This window comes from Gigantopelta aegis, chromosome 14 (assembly GCF_016097555.1).
Source record: "Gigantopelta aegis isolate Gae_Host chromosome 14, Gae_host_genome, whole genome shotgun sequence".
Lineage (NCBI taxonomy): Eukaryota > Metazoa > Mollusca > Gastropoda > Neomphalida > Peltospiridae > Gigantopelta > Gigantopelta aegis.
Genome location: NC_054712.1, coordinates 17,107,993 through 17,131,582, shown reverse-complemented (window position 1 = coordinate 17,131,582; position 23,590 = coordinate 17,107,993). Strand labels below are relative to the sequence as shown.

Below are 23,590 nucleotides of genomic sequence, written 5' to 3'. Positions count from 1 at the left end.
CCCCTAAAACCATTAATTTTACTAAGTCGTTTTTGTTTATTCCTTAAAATTACCGATATCGGATCCACATGACTCGTAAAAATTGACTTAAAATGGAGAAAGATGAATTAGCATTCGGTGCGTGTCACATGACCTCACACGTGCCAGATCAACAAGACCAAAGAATTTAATTTTTACGATTTTTAAGACCCCTGTTGTTAGAATTTGTTTTCAATTACTATATTCGATCTGCAAAAAGTATGCTACATTTTTGTGCCTCTATTGTAGTTAATAGTATTCTTAATCCATTCATAACAGTTGTAAATAATTTTGAGTATATAAATGTTGTTAGTATGGACGTAATGCAACTGTGCATAATTAAGAAACGTATATTTGTTCATGTAGTTGTCTTAAAAATGGAAAATGATGAACTGCACATGCGCATTGCGATACTTTTTGCAAACGCATGCGCCTGAACGCAGTTAGAAACGTCGCACTTTTTCCTGTTTATTGTAGGGTGTTTCACTTTTGAATGGATTTGTTTTACATCCAAATTGTAGATTTTTTACGTTAAATGATCACAATCTATTTTGTTTCACGTATCGTAGCTGAAAAATGTAGAATAATATTTCTGTAAATATCGTATTCGTGTTTTTGTCGTTAGGTGAACGCAGTTTGGGATGTCGATGGAATATACTGCATAACAACTGTATAACAAATAAAAATGTATTTATTTATTGTCAATTGATAATAGTATTTGCACAAATAATCAATGTCACATATTACTACCAATCACATCCACAGCTGTTTTTATTCCGTAAACTTTGACACGGAACTCTCTTCTTTGGTACTATGCAACCTAAATATCACTGAACCTATTTAAAGGAAGGGACAATTAAGGTATTTGACCTGGTTTGCATATTCAACGATATATAATGCACATTATTGTTTAATATCAACAAGTATAATCGTATAGTTAATTAATAAAACGGTTAAATGTGACGTCTATTATATATAACGGGCGCAGCCATTTTCTACCATCTCGGTGAGTACGCCCTCTGGCGAGCTGGTGGTTACGTAATACTTAACGCGTAACGTCAGGAATGAGCTTTAGAACTAGAGAAACACAATCTACCTGGTTTTTGCGGGATGATAAATAGTCATACATTGCAATGTTCTGTAATAATACACATCCCAGTAAGCCAGCAATAAGTATATCCAGTACTATATATATATATATATATTATTTTTAAATACAAAATAAATACCATTGTCAAAGTGGCTACACAGCAAGTCAAAATAATTAACAATGTTTTGTCCATGCATTAACCTACGTACTGAAATGATACGCGGAGTGTTTTCTTAGGTAATTGGTCTATGCTGTTAGTTGCTTCTACCTGTGATTCCTGATTGGCAGGTGTGTATTTGATTGGTAACCAGACGAGCCAATTAATTGACGCTGTCTAGACACAAAAATACAAACAGGTATTGTGGAATATTACCTGTTCCCCCTAAAATGGTAATGGACATGGTTTATTACTGTAAATAGTTCTGTAAAACCCTTTATTAAGTAGACTTTTCCATCTAAAACCACAGAATTGACCAATTACGTAGTCCCAAAGAAAAGAAAATGTTCACTTGGGTATCGTGGGTTGTCGTTTTTGCTCCAACGTAGCATATCAATAGGCCTAATAGTGTACATTTTTCCTTTGGATTATTTAACAGAGAAAAATACTATAACCCCATTTTGTTCCGTTAATGCAACGAAATATATTTAGTTAAATAGTTTATTATATTATTACGTCATTTATGCTGTTTTACAAGTCAGGTTGATCAAAGAGAAGCGCCCTGTCGAAAATTACTGCTTTTGTTTACACTGGGGAACTGGGAAACTCTATTAACGTGCCCCTATCCACAAGGGTTCAGGCACGCCCGCCCCGGATTCACCCTCCGACTTCGCCAGTGACCGACTCCGGGGCGGGAGGGAGTTTACACTGTACATACAGGAGATGGTCAGGAGCTGACGTCACTTCGCCCCAAGGTCTCACTACACAGATGTCATCTACCATTGAAACCCATGTTAAATTGCCCAAATTCAAAGGAAGATTGCCAATAGAACGGGTTCTCGTTGGCACTAACAACATACAACATTGCGAACATACATTATATAAGCATTTATTTTCACTCCAAAATTGAGAACATTTCCGTCTCAGTTGTTTGCTATATGACCGCATCTGGCTGTAGTACCGGTCCGAACAGGTGGTCCATTAACCCATTCACCCCGGCTGTCATTTGCCCTATATACCCATGTCCCAAAAGGTCGATGCACAATACTACAAAATAACATTGGCAAAATACAGCCAAAAGGCTTACCATTAAACATACATATTGTTTTAATTCTTCACCATTTCCTAGAAGTGAATATGTGAACCATAACATGTGTGACACGTAGGAACTATAGTGATGAATGAACTATCACCCGGAAGTGATCTGTGTAGTGAGACCTAACCCGTAGAGTGCTGCAGACGTGTATGGTCTCACTACACAGATGTCATCTGCCATTGAAACCCATGTTAAATTGCCCAAATTCAAAGGAAGATTGCCAATAGAACGGGTTCTCGTTGGCACTAACAACATACACCATTGCGAACATACATTATATAAGCATTTATTTTCACTCCAAAATTGAGAACATTTCCGTCTCAGTTTTTTGCTATATGACCGCATCTGGCTGTAGTACCGGTCCGAACAGGTGGTTCATTAACCCATTCACTGCAGCTGTCATTTGCCCTATATACCCATGTCCCAAAAGGTCGATGCACAATACTACAAAATAACATGGGCAAAATACAGCCAGAAGGCTTACCATTAAACATACATATTGTTTTAATTCTTAACCATTTCCTCGAAGTGAATATGTGAACCATAACATGTCTCACAATTAAGAACTATAGTGGACCATGATGAATGAACTCTCACCCAGAAGTGATCTGTGTAGTGAGACCGAAGCTATTCCACCGAACGTCACAAAAACGAAACAACATGGCTGCCCCCAGTTAGCAGGAATAATCATGGTTTTTTATTAACTCTAAAATTACGCGTTTTTCATTTGCTAAAGTATCAGTATGTGTTGGTGGTCCGGGTATGCATCTTTCCAACACATATGGCTCTTGTCTGAGTTGACCCTACCTTTAAGCATAGTCGACGGATTCGGTGGTGGAGAATGTACGAGGTAAGTGTTTTCGACGCCTATGCATTTTTATTTGATGGTGCAGATGCTTTGCTTCGTGGGTTCGAATCCCTTACCTATGTAACCATGTGGTTTTATTATGCACAACACGCATACACATAAACCTTTGGCTAGGCACTGTAGGGACATGCACTTACCTGTCTAAACATATGACCAGGGACAGTGACGATCAACCAATAGACTGACCAGCTGTGTTTGACCACGTTAGTGGCTATTCGTTGTCACTCACCTGACATTCTTTTACCCGTCACGATCGGCACAGAGCCCACATAGTGTTTATAGTTAAATATATTTTTATTTTGTAGGGCCTAGTTTTGTTGGTCCGTCTAGGAGTCCGTGGTGAGTGATAATCGGTCTGACGAGTTCTCAGTGGCGCTATTTACTCGGAGCCCATGACGTGCCGGTACCATTCGTTGAGACTTAATTTGATTTTAGAAGAAGGAAGGAAATGGTTTATTTAATGACGTACTCAACACATTTTATTTACGGTTATATGGCGTCGGACATATGGTTAAGGACCACACAGATATTGAGGGAGGAAAACCCTGTCGCCACTTCATGGGGTACTCTTTTCGAATAGCAGCAAGGGATCTTTTATATGCACCATATCATAGACAGGATAGCACATACCATGGTCTTTGATGTACCAGTTGTGGGGCACTGGCTTAATTTGATATTAGATTCTAATATAGTTATAGTTATATTACCGTCCGGGTCTGACATTCGGTGGAGGGGTAGGCCTACGGGGCAAGCGTCAGGTTTCAAGTCAGCCGCGGTCACGTCCGAGAGTGCATATCGATCGGTCGAGTTCCAAGGGTAGCTACTCACGGTACGAGTCGCGGCTGACCGGAACCCGCCCGTTCCCCAGTCCCCCACCTATTCCACACACCCCCACCCCCCAATAATTTTTTTAATTTTAATTTTAATTTTTTTAATAATAATAATAATAATAAAATTAAAATAAAACCCCAGCGATCCGGCCCTCTCCACCCCTGCTGCATGCCCGTGTCCTTATTGTGTTTATCTTAATTAAATTTAGATTGGTTATTAGTGAAATAAAGAGTTAGGTTAGTAATTTAGTTTTGAGAATTTTGTTGTTTATTTGAATCTTATTTTATTTAGACGGGCCTCGGTGGCGTAGTGGTTAGGTCATCGGTCTACAGGCTGGGTCCCAGTCGAGGCATTGGATTTTTAATCCAGATACCGACTCCAAACCGTGAGTGAGTGCTCCGCAAGGCTCAATGGGTAGGTGTAAACCACTTGCACCGACCAGTGATCCATAACTGGTTCAACAAAGGCCATGGTTTGTCCTATCCTGCCTGTGGGAAGCGCAAATAAAAGATTCTTTGCTGCTAATCAGAAAGAGTAGCCCATGTAGTGGCGACAGCGGGTTTCCTCTTAAAATCTGTGTAGTCCTTTATCTCATGCCTCGACTGGGATCCGAACCCAGTACCTACCAGCCTGTAGACCAATGGCCTAACGACGACGCCACCGAGGCCGGTCAAATATCATCAAAGAAGTCACTTCTTTTTAATTCTCTGTTTCTAATATTCCGCACGTTATCAACCAGCATGTAACAGTTAGATTTGTTTCCCGGCGGTACTTCGCTGAACACGTGTCCTTTAATTGAAATTAATTTGTACACGTCCTCGGCAGACACTGCCAAGCGGTCAACGGCATTTCATGATCAGGGGTCGGAAGTGTGTGTAGGTCTTCGAGTTGATTGTTAAGTTTCAATTTCATTTATAATGGTTGAGGGGTCAGTATTATCACCAATCTCCTGTTTCTCCTGGTCAATTGTGATAATTTTAATTCCATTGTCTTCGGGACTATTTAGAAGGAATGTAGCTATTTGTTTCTTTTCAAATTAAGGTGTACTTACCTCCGACGGCAAAAAGGCCGGATGGGAATCTTCAGTCATTTCTCCTCAATACTGGCACAAAGTGATTTGGGGGTCCATGTGGTATACTGCCTTGGTCCCATTCTTGTCCACAAAATAGTTATTTGTTCCCCGTTACCTTGATTTGCACCATTCGTGAAAAGTTTGGTCAATACTTCAGTTGCTTTGTCTAAAGGTCCATTCACGGAAGGATACCGAGTTTGAAGCGGTAATCCAACAACAGAAGGAAGTGCCATGGTGGTCCAGATAGAGGCATGTGCACTGTCCGTGCAGCACGACAGAAGGGACCCCTCATAAGAAGGAGAGTAGTCCAGTAGTTGATTGTAGTCCAGTAGTTGATTGTAGTCCAGTAGTTGATTGTAGTCAGTGAGCGACTTGTACTTCTCAGCATTTCCGCACATTTCTATTGCCGAACGCAACCTTAATTCTGTAGCCAAATGTTCACTGCCACAAAGTGCAATTATTGACACTGCATTGAATAAGCAGTTTCCGTCTCCTGTTGCCAATGATGAAACACCGTACGAGTTAAAGTTGCATTTATTCATAAGTTCTTGTGCATTTCTGTCAATCACGATTGGGGGTATCGTGTGTGTGTGTGTGTGTCTTGGTGGTAAATAGGCGGTGTCTTGGGGGTAAATACGCTATGTCTTGGGGGTAACTGGCGGCGTCTTGGGGTAAATATTCGATCACTTGGGGGTAACTTGCGGTATCTTGGGGGTGTCTTGTGGTAAATAGTCGGACCGCATTTCTGCAGTGCGGTTTCATTGTCAAATCACACACTCGTATCTTACCTATCGTTTGTTACCAATACCAATAAAATATTTTCACGGAAAATGTCATAAAACAATAGGTAGGACTTTCCTTTGGCACCGTCACATATAAAGAACATTATGAATACATTATGACAAATAACGGATCGGAATACGGAAGGCCGTTGATACTGACATCATAAAGTTCGTCGATGTATTAAAAATTATTAATAAATTCGTTCACATGGAAACTATCATTGCAACTTCTTTATCACTTATTTTCATTGGTGTTAATATATATAAAACACATGTAACGATTCGTTATCATCTGCTATACCACAACAACTTTGTACTATATAAAGGTGATTTTATTCACAATAAGTTGATCTGATCAGATCAGGCCCTTTTAAGGGACCCTATGGGCAACCTAGGGAAACAACTCAACGCTATCTAGGTCCACTTAACGAGCTACTCTCGGCATACTAATCTTCCAAAATTGTATGTAGCTCCCTATCTTTAATTTTTGGCGGACTGTTCAAAATTGCACCTAATTTCCTTCACAAAAATGCGCACCCATTCTCTTTGGCTTAATCCTACGGGACTTTCCAAATTCCATAGCACCATACCACCCTCCGCCTGTTACCGGCCCCGGTCGGACTGCTGGTGATCCCTTGCACCTGCCAGTGCAGGCGCCCCCCCCCCCCCCTCCAACCCATCCCACCCCTTTCCTGTCCTGGACAGAGGAGCCGGTACCTGTGCCCAGGACAGACGTGCGCTACAACAGCTTGTTCTGAATGTGCACGTTAAACACACTGACCTGACCTGACCTGACCTGACCTGACCCGACCACAATAAGTTGCACATCATATCTTCGACTACAAGTCCTTGGAAGACTGGAACAACGCCGTGCTCCTGTACGAAACATGCTGAACTGACGGAAGGTAAACCGTTTTCTATTTTAAAAATTAGATGGAAATTTTTAAAAACCAACAACATACATTGAATTAATTTGTGAACCTGAACTATTTAACACAAAGAAAGATTGACAATAATGGAACGAAAATTTGTACAGAATGTATATGTAGAGAAGAATACTGCCTATTCTAAAACCGTGCCGGACATCATTGAGTTAATAGAGAATAATAATTGCAATGTAGCCGAATTAAATGAAATAGCATCAGCACTAGGCAAAATTGTCAATAAGAACATTTACGAAGATTCAGTATCCATTACCAGTCAGTATAAGGATGAAGAATATCTGAAGAACTATTGTGTAGATGAATGGATAGAGTCTAGAAACTCGAGTTTAATCTCATTCTTACAAACTGCTACAAAAATCAATGATGACTATGAGCTAAAAGCAAAAATGCAATATCGCCAGATGCATTGAATACATGTACAATGCAAGAAATTCGCAGTTGGTAGCCCTCTTATCATTTTCAACCGATCTGTTAGTCTATGTCATAACTGGGAGTCGCAGTGCTTGCGATGTACTTTCTGGAAGCAGTCCTTTGGGAAGCTACACTTCCATTTTAAACTGGATAAAAACCAAAAGCTCCAATCCTCTTCAATTCCTACGAATCCATGTACAAAGTAATTGGTAATATTCCAGATAGTGTGTGCAAACATTCAAGATAGGAAAGGGTTAATAATTGGTTGCGATGGTTTACCATATAACCTTGCTTCTCGGGTCAACCAAAACAGTTCTGTGTGTTCACACTATAATGCAATTCTTGACATATAACCTTGCTTCTCGGGTCAACCAAAACAGTTCTGTGTGTTCACACTATAATGCAATTCTTGACATATAACCTTGCTTCTCGGGTCAACCAAAACAGTTCTGTGTGTTCACACTATAATGCAATTCTTGACAGTGAACTTAATTTTACCAAACACTTAACCATGTTCATGATGTGAAATCACCATCTGAAGTTGGCCACTACCGAAAAGTCAACAATATTTTGATTGTATCTGGACCAGGACATTTAAAAAATAATATGGCTAAAGCCACTTTTAAACTGTTCGGATTTAGATCACCAAAGGCATTAACAACATGTGAAAAGGCAACAGATCATCACAAATCTATGCAAATCATTGAAATTGCTTTGTTTGGAACCCATCAAGAAATTCTTATTCCATACATTCGAGGATGTGCATCTACACAGACCACTCCAGATGTTAATGACTTCCACTCCTGGTTGACGAAAGTGACCAATCTAAATATCAAGTATTTTGTGGATACTTTTCTGACATATGTCTTGTGTCTGTATCTGTTTCGCGCAGGGCTAAGAAGAGGTGACATTCAATTGGTTAGTGAATGTAAAGCCAGATTTTCTGATATTTTTTTCGGCCTCAACATGACAATACCAGGACATTTTTAGACAATTTCAAATGTATATCCAGTGTCCAGCTCCTGTTGCGGAAATCCTAAACACAGTTTCGCATGCACCGACTGTGACAGCAAAAGTGAAGGTGGGGATTTCATCTTGGAAGCCAACAACAGACGTATGAAAATATGGATGCCTCCAGGACAGCCAAAAGAGGAACGGTGGGAGAGAATCTGCCGCAATTTGGACAATTTGGAATGGGTATGTTATATTTTTTATACACAACACTAGGCATATTGTTCTCTACATGAGTTTAAATATTCATTTCCGGTCGTACTAAACACTGGTCTGAACACACTGTTATGTTATCGTAATGACTGTATTGTAAATATATCACAAGGTTTATATATATAATTTAAGACACAAAAATATATTTTTATTATTCATTTTATTATTATAGGTGTTTTAAAATGATTTGGACAGTTAAATATATATTTTTCATATGGGTTTTGAAATGAAATCCGGCGCAAGAAGCATGAATCCATAATCACATTCATTGTCATCTTCAAATCCACACCCCACCCAGTCTCCAAAATTACTTTTTGTTCCACACAATCGACAGACATCTACATCAATTTCCAAACTGCTACTGTTTGAAAGAAAGAAGTGTTTTATTTAACGACGCACTCAACACATTTTATTTACGGTTATATGGCGTCAGACATATGGCTAAGGACCACACATATATTGAGAGAGGAAACCCGCTGTCGCCACTTCATGGGCTACTCTTTTCTATTAGCAGCAAGGGATCTTTTATATGCACCATGCCACAGACAAGGTAGTACATACCACGGCCTTTGATATGCCAGTCGGCTACTATTTGATTTTGTGTGTTGTGGACTGGGAAACGGAACAGTAGTGACATCTTCTGCTTGTATAACTGCATTCTTAAATTGTTTGTAATAATTACAATAATAACAATTTGTAAACCCAAAAGTGTATCATTATTAGTACTAGTAGTATAAAATGTTTTAAAAGACTGCATTACTTGCTTAAATGGAGTTGTCCGACTTATATACAGTTACTGAACAAAGTCAAGACTGAAATGAATAAATAAATGAATCTTAACAAAATGAAATAAAACTTCATTTAAATATTTGTATTTCAGCCAGAGATTAATGAATGTGCATATGTTATTTATATATGTATATATGTACACACTATAGTAACAGTAATCAATGATTATTGCCGACTATTTAGTTTTTGTTTTGTTTGTTAGAAAGTCACAGACCATGTGACTGGAACATGATTTGATGCACAGTAGTCTGTGGCATATTAACCAATCAGAGCTATCGGGGTCAGATTATGTTTACTCTTGGAATTCTGCGCGCACATACTGGTCAACTTGACAACTTATTACGCATTGATGATGATGTCAAAAATTATTGGGTTCTTTTATTATCTTTATTATGGCATTTACAGATTTTGTCAGTTTGTATATGGGTTTTCTTATCAGCAACATTGGAGCAGTTCTAGATCAATGACGTAACGCCGTCAGATCCGTTCGTAACTTGTAGCGGTAGGTCAAATGGCGTGTTACAAAATGTTGAGGGAGGGAGACTGATTGCATAATTGTTGAATTAGAAATGCCACATGAATGTCAGATTCTCAACCAACACTATCAGTTGAAGTAATTGTAGGCCTACGTTTCACGAGTTATTTAAAAAAAAAGTTTTAATAATAAAGAGTCGGTAGTGCACACCTGAGATGCTTAGGTCGTAATTCATGAACCACCTTTTCAGAACCAGTGGGCGTTTCCCATCCCAACTATCCTAATCATGTTCGTTGTACATAATAATGAAATTCAAGACAAGTTGATTCCTATATATGTTTAACTGCACGTTCATCAAACCATCCAACACTGAAAAGGTATATATATAACTGGGTGCATCAAATTATCTGAATAGTACATATTGTAATTTAAAAATCAAATTGTCTGCATCAGTGTATACATGTCAGTTATATTTCTATAGTACTACTCCTGAAACTTTAATAAATTATAACTCCATTCCTGAAAGGGAAAAGAAGTCAGACTACACTAATGAACCAAACAACATAAACTTAGAAGAAAACATTGGTTTATTGGTTAATTTGTGCAACATATGTCTCTGCATTTGCATGTACCAATTACTTTATCAATTAATAATGCTTGGTTTTCACTCGCCTTAGCATTTTGATGAGTGCGATTTTTCACTTGCCTAAGCGTTTTGAGGTGTGCGATTTTTCATTCGCATTTGTTTTTCAAAAGCCAAGGTCTCTGTGTATGTGAGTATGTGAGTATGTATGTATGTATGTATGTATGTGTGTGTATATGTATTGATGTTTATATATATTGTATGTATGTCGAGGTTGACCGTTACATACATAGATATTAACGCACAGGGGATAATTAAATCCTTTCTGGCCTCACAAATTGTCCCATGCCGTTGCTGGGACTCGAACCTGTGGCACCGAATCGCCCGCAAATTGCAAGACTAACCACGATGCGCTCTGAGCTATTGAGGCATGTTTGTATGTATGTATGTATTGGATGTATTGTATGTATGTATGTATGTATTGTATGTATTGTATGTATGTATTGTATTGTATGTATGTATGTATTGTATGGTATTGTATGATTTGTATTGTATGGTATTGTATGTATGTATGTATGTTATTATAAGTAATGAAATGTATTTAAATTGTTTTGTTTTCAGATTTACAAAACTTCATTCATAAATGTAACAAGGGAGTCCTACATTAATGCTATGGAAAAGGCGAAGAAAATTGGCAGCATCCACAAGATGGAGCCCGTCTTCATTTTGCCTGCCGATAGAACCAAACACATGTGGTTGGCAAACAAACCAAAAGCTGAAGTAGTGGCACTCATCTTGGAACATATTGATGAAATATGGTATGTACACTACCACTTTAAATTACATTACATATAAATATATACTCTTCAAAAAATGTAGGGGATCCTGAAATATTAAAACATACGTTTTGACCACAGACATCCTAGTAAAGAACGTTCAGGTCTGTTTATCAACACACCGAAACACATTCCAATGTTTGCACATGCATCACGCAGTTGCCCCGTATACGTGTGTGGAGTGTTATTCTCGATTTTGACAATTTCCAGGTAGGTCCATTAATCACTGTGGAACATTATTTCTGTCAATCTTTTTCATTCTGTTGATCATACAATTGTTATTGTTTTGTTTTAGTCATTTTTATTGTTTCAATTTGCGATTTACCGATACAAAACGTCAACTTTCAAATTTCACTTCTGACACCAATCGTCCTTCAAGATCTTTGGTGGTCATAAAACCTACTGTAATACTGAACTACCGGTTAAAATGTTTGCCCAATTAATTCACTATTATCATATAACCATTCCTCACAGCTAATATACCTGACAATTTTGGCAATTGTAAATTCTTATTAGAGTTCCCCTACTTTTTTGAAGAGTATATATACATATAGTTAAAGCATTGGTGACGAATTAAATAATACACAAAAAATAATAATGTTCATATACTTAATGTGGTAATATACTTTTAGAAGTGAAATTAATTTGTGCACAAAGGCATAATGACAGGGGAATTTAGTTAGTGTTAATTGTATGCATTAATCAATGTAATGGTTATGTTATGCTATTTGATTGGATAATGTCAATGTATGCTTCACCATCGATGTCACGTGCAAAGAAAAAAACATTTTTGACACTTGTATTAATAATAATTTTGACTATAAAACATTAATGTTTTAAATTAAAACTTAACAAGTTTCAAAACGTATTTAATACTATAATAATTTTGTAACTGAAACTTTGTATAATTTTAATTTTTATTATAAATATATTTTGTAGCAACACTGGAGCTGTAGATGTCGCGGATTCACTGATGAACGCGTACAAAGCTGACGTTAAAAAGGGCGCGAAGGATGTTTTGTTAACGTTTTTGAAAGATGCTACACAAGTGTACGACACCTTCATGGACGTCTTTCAGTGTAGCACACCCGGTAAGTTAAGACTTTATACAATATGATATTGGTAAAGTGTAACAAAACACTCACCGATTTAAAAAGACTTGATTATTGTTTTGTTTGTGTTTTATGTCTTTCCGTGGCATCATGCTGGTCGGTCGGTCGGGTCGGGTTGGGTCCGTTTTGAACATGCTCATATGCCACTAGAGCTTCGAGCATGTCAGGATAAGGACGACTTGCCAAAGTCTTTAGATATCCATATTGGGGGAATGTAGACGAATTTGTCCCGTTGTCTAACTGTCCTATTCCTGTGTTATACAGCACCTCGTGTTCTTTGACGTGTTCGCGGGAATCAGTAGCGTAACTGTCTCTCCAAAAACGTTTTTCATTCTGCAGTTAAAATCTTGATTGTCCAAATTAAAATGCACAGAAAATGTAGTCATTTTAACGAAACAAAGAAAACAACTCCATTCCGGTCTTAAAGTTGTTCTCTCTTTTTTTCACTGGCTTATTTTCACCCCACGACCGTCCGACCCAATTCACCTTTACAATATACCACAAAATGGCTTTGATTGGTGACACTTATCATTTGCATATAATAAAGTTCAAGTTATGTTTTCTTAATATTTCAACCAATAGAACAAGCCATCTGCAAAAATAGGTTTGCGTCGTGACATTGTTTGCATAGCACAAAGTTCAAATTTTATTTTTACAATATTTCAACCAAAAGAGCGAACCATCTAATTACACCTGCGCACTTGTTCATAGCAGTTCCCATGATAAATTTATAGCACGATACGTCTGTTAAAAAGCATGCAAATTGCGGAGATGTAGTTAGCGTGGCACTGGTAGGGGTGTCAGCTACCCCACTCCAGTAAACCTTTTATTTTTTTTAAATAATCATTAAATTTTATTTCTAGTTCTACATATCATGAATGGTGTTTTAGGCGATTTAAACATTATTTTTTTTGTCGGAGATGGTATTTTACTTCTTAATTCCTCCACACTGTTCCCATCCCTAGAAAATATAACCACGTCCCTGCGTTTTAATACATTTCGATACCAGTACAGCCCAAACACACACGATAAAACTGAATCAAATTGCATTTGCACGTGCGACACGGACAACTCTGAAATACAGTTTCAATACCGAGAACAAAACGTGAGGGTCCACATTATTTTCGTTTCATTTTTATACGCCCATACATGGGTCGTATAATGGTATGGCGTTGTCCGTACGTCCGTCTGTTAACTTTTTCTTGTCCGGACCATATCTTGCATACAGATGCATACATGACCATCAAATCTCACACGTAGGAACAACTTGGGGTGGTGGTGTATCGCGTACTATTACTAGGTCACGGTGACCTAATTTTCACGGTCTGCTGCACATAACAGTAAATCCTTGTCCGGACTATATCTTGCATACAGATGCATACAGGACTATCAAACCACATGTAGGAACAACTTGGTCCAAAACAAACTGTTCATCCATTCCATTGCAAACATTTCACATAATTAGACTTTAATCATACCCGTAACATATTCATTAATATAGATATGGTTTTCCGTCAAACTCCTGACCGGTACTCTTGGGGTTTTTTTTGTGTTTTTTTATTACTTTCTAATTATTGATAATATTTGCCATATAAGTGTGCGTATAAGTCAGTTACATCCACACTTACTTGGTGTATCGGTGATTATCCCAACAGTTTTGGTTGTGAGAACCCCACGGCCAAAACTGTAGGGATATTCATCGATACACCTCGTAAATTGTGGGTATAACTATTACATATTTTAAGGTGTTTTAATACGGTGTTTTTAGGACTCTTTATCTATAGTTGTGAATGTATTTTAATAATGCCATTTTGTTTTATAGGGTTTATTCGACTGTGTAACCATATTCTCCGGTATAAAGAACCCTATTAAATAATCTTCACCGAGTCCAGTTGTCTGTTCGGGGGAAGTAACTCCTGCATGCATAAAAAGTTCAAATTTCATGGTTTCACAAGTGTTGATTCTTGAAAAATAATCTACAACTAAAACAATAGTGTGACGTCACAGGTATGGACTAATGGTGGTTAAGCCATCCGACTTAAGACTGGTAGGTACTGAGTTCGCATCCCGATACACGCTCCCACCCAGAGCAAATTTAACGACTGAATCGAGTTAATGGGTAGGTGTAATACCAATACACCGACTTCTCTTTCACTAACCACTAACAAATAACACACTGTCCTGGACAGACAGTCCAGATAGCTGAGGTGTGTTCGCAGGACAGCGTGCTTGAACCTTAATTGGATATAAGCACAAAAATAAGTGGAAATGAATGAATGAATGAATAAATTAATGAATGAACATGCGTAATGCCGGATTCGGTGATGTAGTGGTTAGCCATCGACTGGTAGGTACTGGGTTCGCATCCCAATACTGGTCCCTACCCAGAGCGAGTTTAACACTACACAGAATTCTTCCACACTAACCATTCATCAATAACCCACTGTTCTGGACAGACAGAACAGGTAGCCGAGGTGTGTACCCAGGACAACGTACTTGAACCTTAATTGGATATAAGCACGAAAATAAGTATAAATAGGGTTCGGTGAATGGTGGAATTTTTGGGCTATCTTGACGTTTGATATCGGTAAATGAGAAAACTTCAAAATGGCGGCCAAACAGGGGTTTTTCACATGGATTCTGAGGGATCAGAACCATTCGGTCAGATCTTCAAACCATCGTCCTTGGTCAGAGCGGCGCTGGAAACAACTGGACCAAAGGTCACTACACGGAAGGAGCCGAACTGGTGAACTCGGTCCAGCTGACACGCTTGCTAGGTGGCGGCACTGGTTCCGGGATGGGAACACTGCTCATCGGTACGATCCGCGAAGAGTACCTAGACATGTAGCCCGAGTACTCTTGACCGTAAGAAAGAAAGAAATGTTTTATTTAACGACGCACTCAACACATTTTATTTATGGTTATATGGCGTCAGACATATGGTTAAGGACCACACAGATTTTGAGAGGAAACCCGCTGTCACCACTTCATGGGCTACTCTTTCCAATTAGCAGCAAGGGATCTTTTATTTGCGCTTCTCACAGGCAGGATAGCACAAACCATGGTCTTTGTTGAACCAGTTATGGGTCACTGGTCGGTACAAGTGGTTTACACCTACCCATTGAGCCTTGCGGAGCACTCACTCAGGGTTTGGAGTCAGTATCCAAACCGTAAATAAAATGTGTTGAGTGCGACGTTAAATAAAACATTTCTTTCTTTCTTTTTTTCTCTCAATATCTGTGTGGTCCTTAATCATATGTCTGACACCATATAACCGTAAATAAAATGTGTTGAGTGCATCGTTAAATAAAACATTTCTTTCTTTCCATATAACTGTAAATAAAATGTGCTGAATGCGTCGTTATATAAAACATTTCCTTCCTTCCTTCCATAGTCGATGATTAATAAATCAACGTGTTCAAGTGGTGTCGCACTTGACGTTAAACAAAAACTAAATTCACAACCACCATATCAGCCAACTCTTGCTGAATAGCAATAAAGCGATTTATGTTTACTTTCTGATTACCAAGACAGTACATACCACATTGGTTGAGATGGAAATAACATATGAGCTTTGTTTCTGAACACAGCTTGTAATGACAGCACTTCAGTGCTTGTTGTCTAGACTAGACACGGATATTACATTACGGCAGTGATAGTGTCAACTCTTGAATCGACACCGCTTACTCGGTGAGCTCAGTTTCTCACAAACTGTCGTAAACCATTTAAAACTACATTCCCTGGAACATTTTTATTATTTAAGCATATAGAACAGAAAATCCAATTACGTTTGGTGCATATATGACGCCGCACTCCGCATTGGTTTCACTACGCTGGCTTATCCAGGTCAAAAACAAAGCCATGATTTTGAAAATGGAACACTTTTGACGGGCTCGTACCGATCTCGGTTTTCATTAGCTTATCACAAGTATAAAATTCCCCAACAAGAGATCACGTGAGATTTCGCAATTTTTGAACAAATTTAACTGTCTTGATTGAGGGTCGTCTCATATCTCCAAAACATATTTATATCCATAGAGGTATGGTACAACGCCTTTCCAGGGGTCGGTGAGTGGGGGATTTGCCTTGAAATTTTGACAGTGGCCAGCTGTTGGCATACGCGTTACATGTAAGGGGGTGTTACTAATTACGTAACGCTCTAGGGGTAGAGGAAGAGGGTACTGTGTTCGATTTACGTAACATTTTTCAAGACTATATGTTATTTTTATTTATTACTTAGACCTAAAAAGGTGTTTTGGGGAAATGCGCGATCAGTCTAAGATCGATCCCCATCGGCGGGTATACAAGAAGACCATGGTATGTGATATTCTGTCTGTGGGATGGTACATATAAACAATCCCTTGCTAAAATTTAGCGGGTTTCCAAGGCGCGTGTGCAGGAATTTCAGCGGGGTTGGGGTTATAGACTGTGATAAGCGAAGTTTATATGGGGTCATGCTCCCCCAAAAAATACATTTCAGGTTTTTTTTAAGCCTGGGCAAGTAAGGGTTTCGACCTCCAATACCCTCCCCCTGCACATGCACCCGATTCCTCTCTAAGATTATATGTCAAAATTACCAAATGTTAGACATACAACAGGATAGGATATGTTTTATTTAACGACGCACTCAACACATTTTATTTACGGTTGTATGGGGTCGGATGATTATTAAATCAATATGCTTTATCTTTGATGTCGTTAAACACACACACACACACACACACACACACACTTTACCCTTTCCAAACGAAATAATATTTATTTGAATTTGTCGATTTTAACACGTAAAATTAAGAAGTGAAAACGCTCATTGTCTACTTTAGTATATTTTATTTTTAAAATATATACATGATTAATGTGTTACTAGTAGGCCTATACAAACTAAACTTTGAAAGTTCTACTAACACTATAACATATCAATTCTAAAATAGGAAGGTACGACTGTCGATAATACGTTGTCAAGATCAAACCGGTTTTAACTAAAGACTCGTACAGCGCAAGATTTCTCTTTTAATTTTTTGAGACGAACCCTACAATTTGAAATCGGCAAACGCACGTGTTAACTGAAACTGACAACAGGCTGTCGTTTGTGTTTTGCCGAGCTATGGCGGCACAGGCGACGAATCAAGCGTATACGTTTGACGATATCCGTTCATAGCGAACACACACGGCTTTTTTAAAAGTACATTTGAGCTTGTATTTCACATTTGTACATGATGTTATAATATGGTAACCAGATAATGTAACTTTAAGAACTGAACGTTAAATTTTTGACGTTCATGCGATGATAAACACCAAAACCGTTTTACACACTGTATGAATGGCGTAGCGCGTCAAAAATATAACGTTCAATTCTTATAATTCCAAATGCATTAATATTGTCATTATAGAAAACTATATTTTAAAAAAACCCATCGAACTCTATTCTACAATGATTTACAACTGTATCAATACACAAATAAGGGAATTCCCTTAGAAAGTTACATTCGTTTTTTCCCGTGAAATTATAATGATTTACGTAAGGTTTTATAAATTTTAATTTTCTGAATCAAATGTGGATAAAGAGTTATAAAATTTAAAATAACTGAACATGAACTGATAACGCAAACAGTTTTTTTTTTTTTTTTTTTTTTTTTTTTTTTTAAATACCAAATGATAATTAAGAATTGAACGATCTATACACTTAAATGGATGATTTGTTGTAAAGCGGTTAGAGTGTGAATTTTGAACTAATTAACATAAGAGAGAGCGTCAAATCATTTTGAAGATTTATCAATTACTATATTAAAATTGCAGTTGTCGAAAGTTGAATTAGTGAAAAGTGAATGTGAAGACTGACTTGAAAGGGATAAAGTGATTTCAGTGTTACTGTGTGTGTGGATTTCAGAGGAAGTTTGTAATTGTGTGATATTATTCTCGGAAAGGACAGGTCGCGTAATTGTGCACGAAGGCGTATGTGTTTTCGCGCGTGTAAGTTGTCGATTTGGTGTTTTTGTCAAATATGACAGAGTCGTTTAAAGCCTGAATTGCGGTAACTCAATGTAAAGTCTCCACCAAAACTTTCGTGTCTTTCATCCGACATTGTGATTGTCGTCTGTCAGTTTGTCACTGACACTGTCACTCACAGTGCAGACGATAATAACATTCTGTTTTTATTTGTTTACCGAAAAAGTGCAGTTTTCACCTTCATGGAAGAATGAACGTTTTTGGTTTTTTTAGATCACGTGATAGCATTTTAGCCAATCCAAACGCCTATTAAAAAACAGTAATTAAAAAATGGAATTATTGAAATATAGTTTGTAGTTCCAACAATGGATGTTCATTTCAACGCCGCATGTGTTGAGTGCGTAGTTAAATGAAACATCCCGTCTTCAATCATTGGCATGTTAACGCCATTTAAAAGTGAAGTTTGTTTTGTTTAACGACACCACTAGAGCACATTGATTTATCAATCATTGGATGTCAAATATTTGGTAATTTTGACTTAGTTTTAGAGAGGAAACCCGCTACATTTTTTTCGATTAGTAGCAAGGGATCTTTTATATGCACCATCCCAAAGACAGGATAGCACATACTACGGCATTTGATATACCAGTCGTGGTGCGCTGGCTGGAACAAGAATAACCCAATTGGCCCACCAACGGGGATCGATCCCAAACCGATCGCGCATCAAGCAAGCGCTTTACCACTGGGCTACGTCCTGCCCCCCCCCCCCTCCTCTCCCCCATTTAAAATGTCTTGTATTTTAATTTTTAATTAAACTGTGTATTTAGCTCAGTGTTTAGTCTTCACGTGTAGTCCTTTCTCACAAACACTATTTTGAAAATCAACCAAACATACTTCATAGTTGCACCTGTGAATGTTATCTCTGTGCATGTTTAAAACATTTCTTTATAAATATATATATATATATTTTTAAAGTTTCTTTTTAAATTCTTTTTTTCTTGAAGAAGAAGAACTGGATTAATCTTGTTTAATTTTTTTTTAACATTTTCTGTTATAGTAGATTAATCTTAAAGTAAGCATCACAAATTTTAAAAATATTCAAAAGAAATTTATTTGATATTGGAATTGGTATGTTCATAAATCCTATACACTGTTTTTATTGTGAAATATTTACTATTTTAGACCACACACCAGTTAATTGTATTGTATTGTATTGAATTGTATTGTATTGTATTGTAGTATATTATATTTATATTATATTATACAGGCAAGGAATACAGAGTGGATCAAGCTATATTTAATGACATATATTGTACATAAAATTATTTTAACTGGGAGTTTTTGTCCATTTATTGAAAATATTATTTTTGTTTCAGGAAGGAAGGAAATGCTTTATTAAACGATACACTCAACATATTTAATTTACGGTTATATGGCGTCGGACATATGGTTAAGGACCACACAGACATAGAGAGAGGAAACCCGCTGTCGTCACTTCATGGGCTACTCTTTTCGATTAGCAGCAAGGGATCTTTTATATGCACCATCCCACAGACAGGTTAGCACATACCACGGCCACTGATATACCAGCGAGCGCTTTACCACTGGGCTACGTCCCGTCCCGGGAACAAGTATGCAGTCTTAACAATAATGCTAACTTGGGGGGGGGGGGGGGAGAGATATAGGTTTCGTCTCCGTCTTTCTGTCCGTCTACCTGTCTATTCGTCTGTCCCATATTTAATTAAAAAATTTTGTGTGTGTGTAATGCCTCAACATATTGTGCTGAAAATTTGCGTATAGCCTATAACCATGTACGTTACAAATCGAGTTTGACTTTCAACGCGATTTACTCACTTTTGACAGCGTTGTGGCCCTTGAACTTGAAAAAACGTTTTGTTCCGGTAGGGGACATGTATTGCTTTAGCAGTACATTCAGAACTTTGTTTCATTAAGAAAAGGCCACTCATTTCTGGCAACTATATAATTTTTACTCATGTTTTGTTATAATTTTTGCCCATATTTTGTTATAATTTTTGCCCATGTTTTGTTATCATTTTTACCCATGTTTTGTTATCATTTTGGACTCGTTTTACATGTACGTGTATAATTATTCTATATTTGATCAATCCTTTTAACAGGTTCACTGCTGTATTATTTTCTACTTGTGTCTAGACGTTCTACTACTCTTCTTTATTGTCTTCAATGAAAATGCCATCATTGCAAGTGTGCTTTGTTATTAATACAAGGCAGTATTGGTTTATTGTACAAGCAGTGACGTAGGAAGGTTCCAAAACGAGGGGGGGGGGGGGGGACACTTTTATATTTACACACTTTTACACTATTATAAAGCAAATATAAAGCAACAATATTTGAAACGTGGGGGGCACATACCCCTTGCTCCTCCCCCGCTTCCTACGCCAGTGATCTGTCAAATAACTGAAGTGGAAATTTATAGAAAGAAGGAAATGTTTTATTTAACGACGCACTCAACACATTTTATTTACGGTTATATGGCGTCAGATATATGGTTAAGGACCGCACACATATATAGAGAGGAAATCCGCTGTCGTCACTTCGATTAGCAGAAAGGGATCTTTTATATGCACCATCCCACAGACAGGATAGTACATACCACGGCCTTTCTTACAAAAGTTGTGGAGCACCGGCTGAAACGAGAAATGGGGCCCAATGGGGCCCAATGGGGCCACCGACGGGTATTGATTCTAAACCGACCGCGCATCGAGTGAGCGCTTTACAACTGGGCTACTTTTAGAGAATGCTTTATTTATTTACTTATATATTTTTTATTTTTTTGTTGTTGTTGTGTGTGTGTGTGTGCTAATTTTCATGTCATATTACTCCCCTTCCCCCAGTAACGGATTTGTTTATTTTATTTTATTTATTAGTTTACTTTTTAGCTTTGGCTCTAAAATGTAGGCCTGTGTCTGAATAAGATCCTGAATTATGCCGGTCAGGTCAGGTCATATGCTTTAACGTGCACATTCAGAAAAAGCTGTTGTTTCACACGCTTGTCATGGGCGCACGTGTCGACTTTCGTCGGCTCCTCCGTCAAGGACAGGAAAGAAGTATGCCTTGTACATGACCTTTTTGTACAGAACAAAAGTACGTGTAAACAGCATCTCGCATACGTATGTAGAAAACTATCCCATAAAATTAGTTTTCCAGGGATTCGGTGATTCATTACTGCTTGTCATAGCGACAGTCTATAAAACTGTTGCGTTGGTTTATTGCCTCTGCAAACACGGAACTAACGTCAGCTCACATGCCTCTGTTGGGAGTTGGTGCTATCTAGGAAATGAAGTGTAAAACGATTTTGCGTAAAAGAAAAAACCCCAACACATTTTGCGTTTGTGACGAAGGACAAAAATACGACACAGATGAATTATTTATTTACCTCTCACCATGTTTACAGATTAAAAACATAGTTCAACAACTGGAATAATATAATAGTAATGTGTCAGCAGCGATAAAAGTACATAAACCATTCTTATGGAGTTTACAAGAAATAAATTTAAGCCCCCCCCCCCCCCACACACACACACCTAAATTATGTACGTGTTAAATATACACACACACGCACACGCACATAGCACACATACACGCATGCATGCATGCATACGTACATACATACGCACACATAGGCCATACATACATACATTTGCAATGTGCGGGCAATTCGGTACCACAGGTTCGAGTCCCAGCAACGGCATGGGACAATTTGTGAGGCCAGAAAGGATTTAATTATCCCCTGCGCCAGTGCGTTAATATCTATGTATGTAACAGTCAACCTCGACATACATACAATATATAGGTATTCATACTTCAATACATACATGCATGCATATAATATCTATCCATCCACCCATCCATCCATCTATCATCTATCTATCTAACTATCCATCTATCCATCCATCCATCCATCCAGGTTTGCGTAAAAATAATGATTTTTGTTTTCTAAAAGGTTATTAAAGTTTACTAGTCTTCTGCCTTTTTTAAAATATCTACTCTAATATCATCGCAGAGAGGCCATTGAATACGAGCATGTTCTTCAGATTCTACATAATAAAACAATTAACATAAGAAAGTAGTGGGAGACCTGCCCCCAACTGAACTACCCCGCCCCCTCCAAATGGCTGCAATCTTCCGATGCCTATTATTAAGGCTTAAAAATGTATGCGTTTCCGGGAACGTAAGCGCTATTTCAGTGCATTCAGACTTTCTATCGTCATCATTAGCTAGCATTATCAGCAGCAGCATTATCATCATCATCATTATTGGGTGAAAGATAATTGTTGTAATTGTAGTGGAATACAATATACCACAATATACAATTACAGATCATTATTGAAAACGACATTCGCGTCGCAAATGATTAGATCCAATCAGAACTGAATTAACGTTAATACAAATTCATTATTAAACACCACGTGGTTACGTTTAAAATGGGATTCGAACCATAGACTTTAATATAGTGCACGCTCTCTTGAACTATAGACTTTAATATAATGCACACTTACTCGAACTATGGACTTTAATATAGTGCACACGTACTCGAACTATAGACATTAATATAGTGCACACTTACTCGAACTATAGGCTTTAATACAGTGCACACTTACTCGAACTATAGGCTTTAATAGAGTGCACACTTACTCGAACTATAGGCTTTAATACAGTGCACACTTACTCGAAATATAGACATTAATACAGTGCACTCTTACTTGAACTATTGACATTAATATAGTGCACACTTACTCGAACTATAGACATTAATACAGTGCACACTTACTTGAACTATATGCACACTTACTTGAACTATAGACATTAATATAGTGCACAGTTACTTGAACTATAGACATTAATATAGTGCACACTTACTTGAACTATTGACTTTAATATAGTGCACACTTACTTGAACTATTGACTTTAATATAGTGCACACTTACTCGAACTATAGACTTTAATATAGTGCACACTTACTTGAACTATAGACATTAATATAGTGCACACTTAATTGCTGGAATGCTGCATTTTAGACTAGTAATCCACGCATTCATCATCAACTCACCCCCCCCCCCCCCACCCCCACGACTGCTATATCAAAGACCGTAGTATGTGCTGTCCTGAATATGGTAAAGTATATATAAAGGATCCATTGCTACCAATGAAAAAATGTAGCAGGTTTCCTCCAAGACAATGTGTTAAAAAATACCAAATGTTTGATATCCAATAGCCGATGATTAGTAAATCAATGTAAGACTATGATGTAAAAATTACCTAATGTTTGATATCCAATAGCCGATGATTAGTAAATCAATGTGCTTTAGGGCTGTCG

At 37.7% G+C, this 23,590-nt stretch overlaps 1 protein-coding gene across 1 annotated transcript; it reads left to right on the top strand.

Moving 5' to 3' along the window:
* Nucleotides 1–11,020: 11,020 nt before the first annotated feature.
* LOC121388415 lies at nt 11,021–14,231 on the top strand. The gene is made up of 3 exons (XM_041519724.1): nt 11,021–11,158; nt 12,116–12,267; nt 14,111–14,231. Exons 1-3 carry the CDS (start codon nt 11,049–11,051, stop codon nt 14,158–14,160), a joined length of 312 nt encoding a protein of 103 aa, XP_041375658.1. The 5' UTR covers nt 11,021–11,048; the 3' UTR covers nt 14,161–14,231.
* The last annotated feature ends 9,359 nt before the right edge of the window (nt 14,232–23,590 follow it).

Bases quoted from the DNA above. Each gene is read 5' to 3' on its own strand.
- LOC121388415 (XM_041519724.1), top strand. From the start codon at position 11,049: ATGGAGCCCGTCTTCATTTTGCCTGCCGATAGAACCAAACACATGTGG. The intron at 11,159-12,115 runs GTATGTACACTA...TATATTTTGTAG, and splicing joins GAACATATTGATGAAATATG to CAACACTGGAGCTGTAGATG. The intron at 12,268-14,110 runs GTAAGTTAAGAC...TTTGTTTTATAG, and splicing joins CTTTCAGTGTAGCACACCCG to GGTTTATTCGACTGTGTAAC.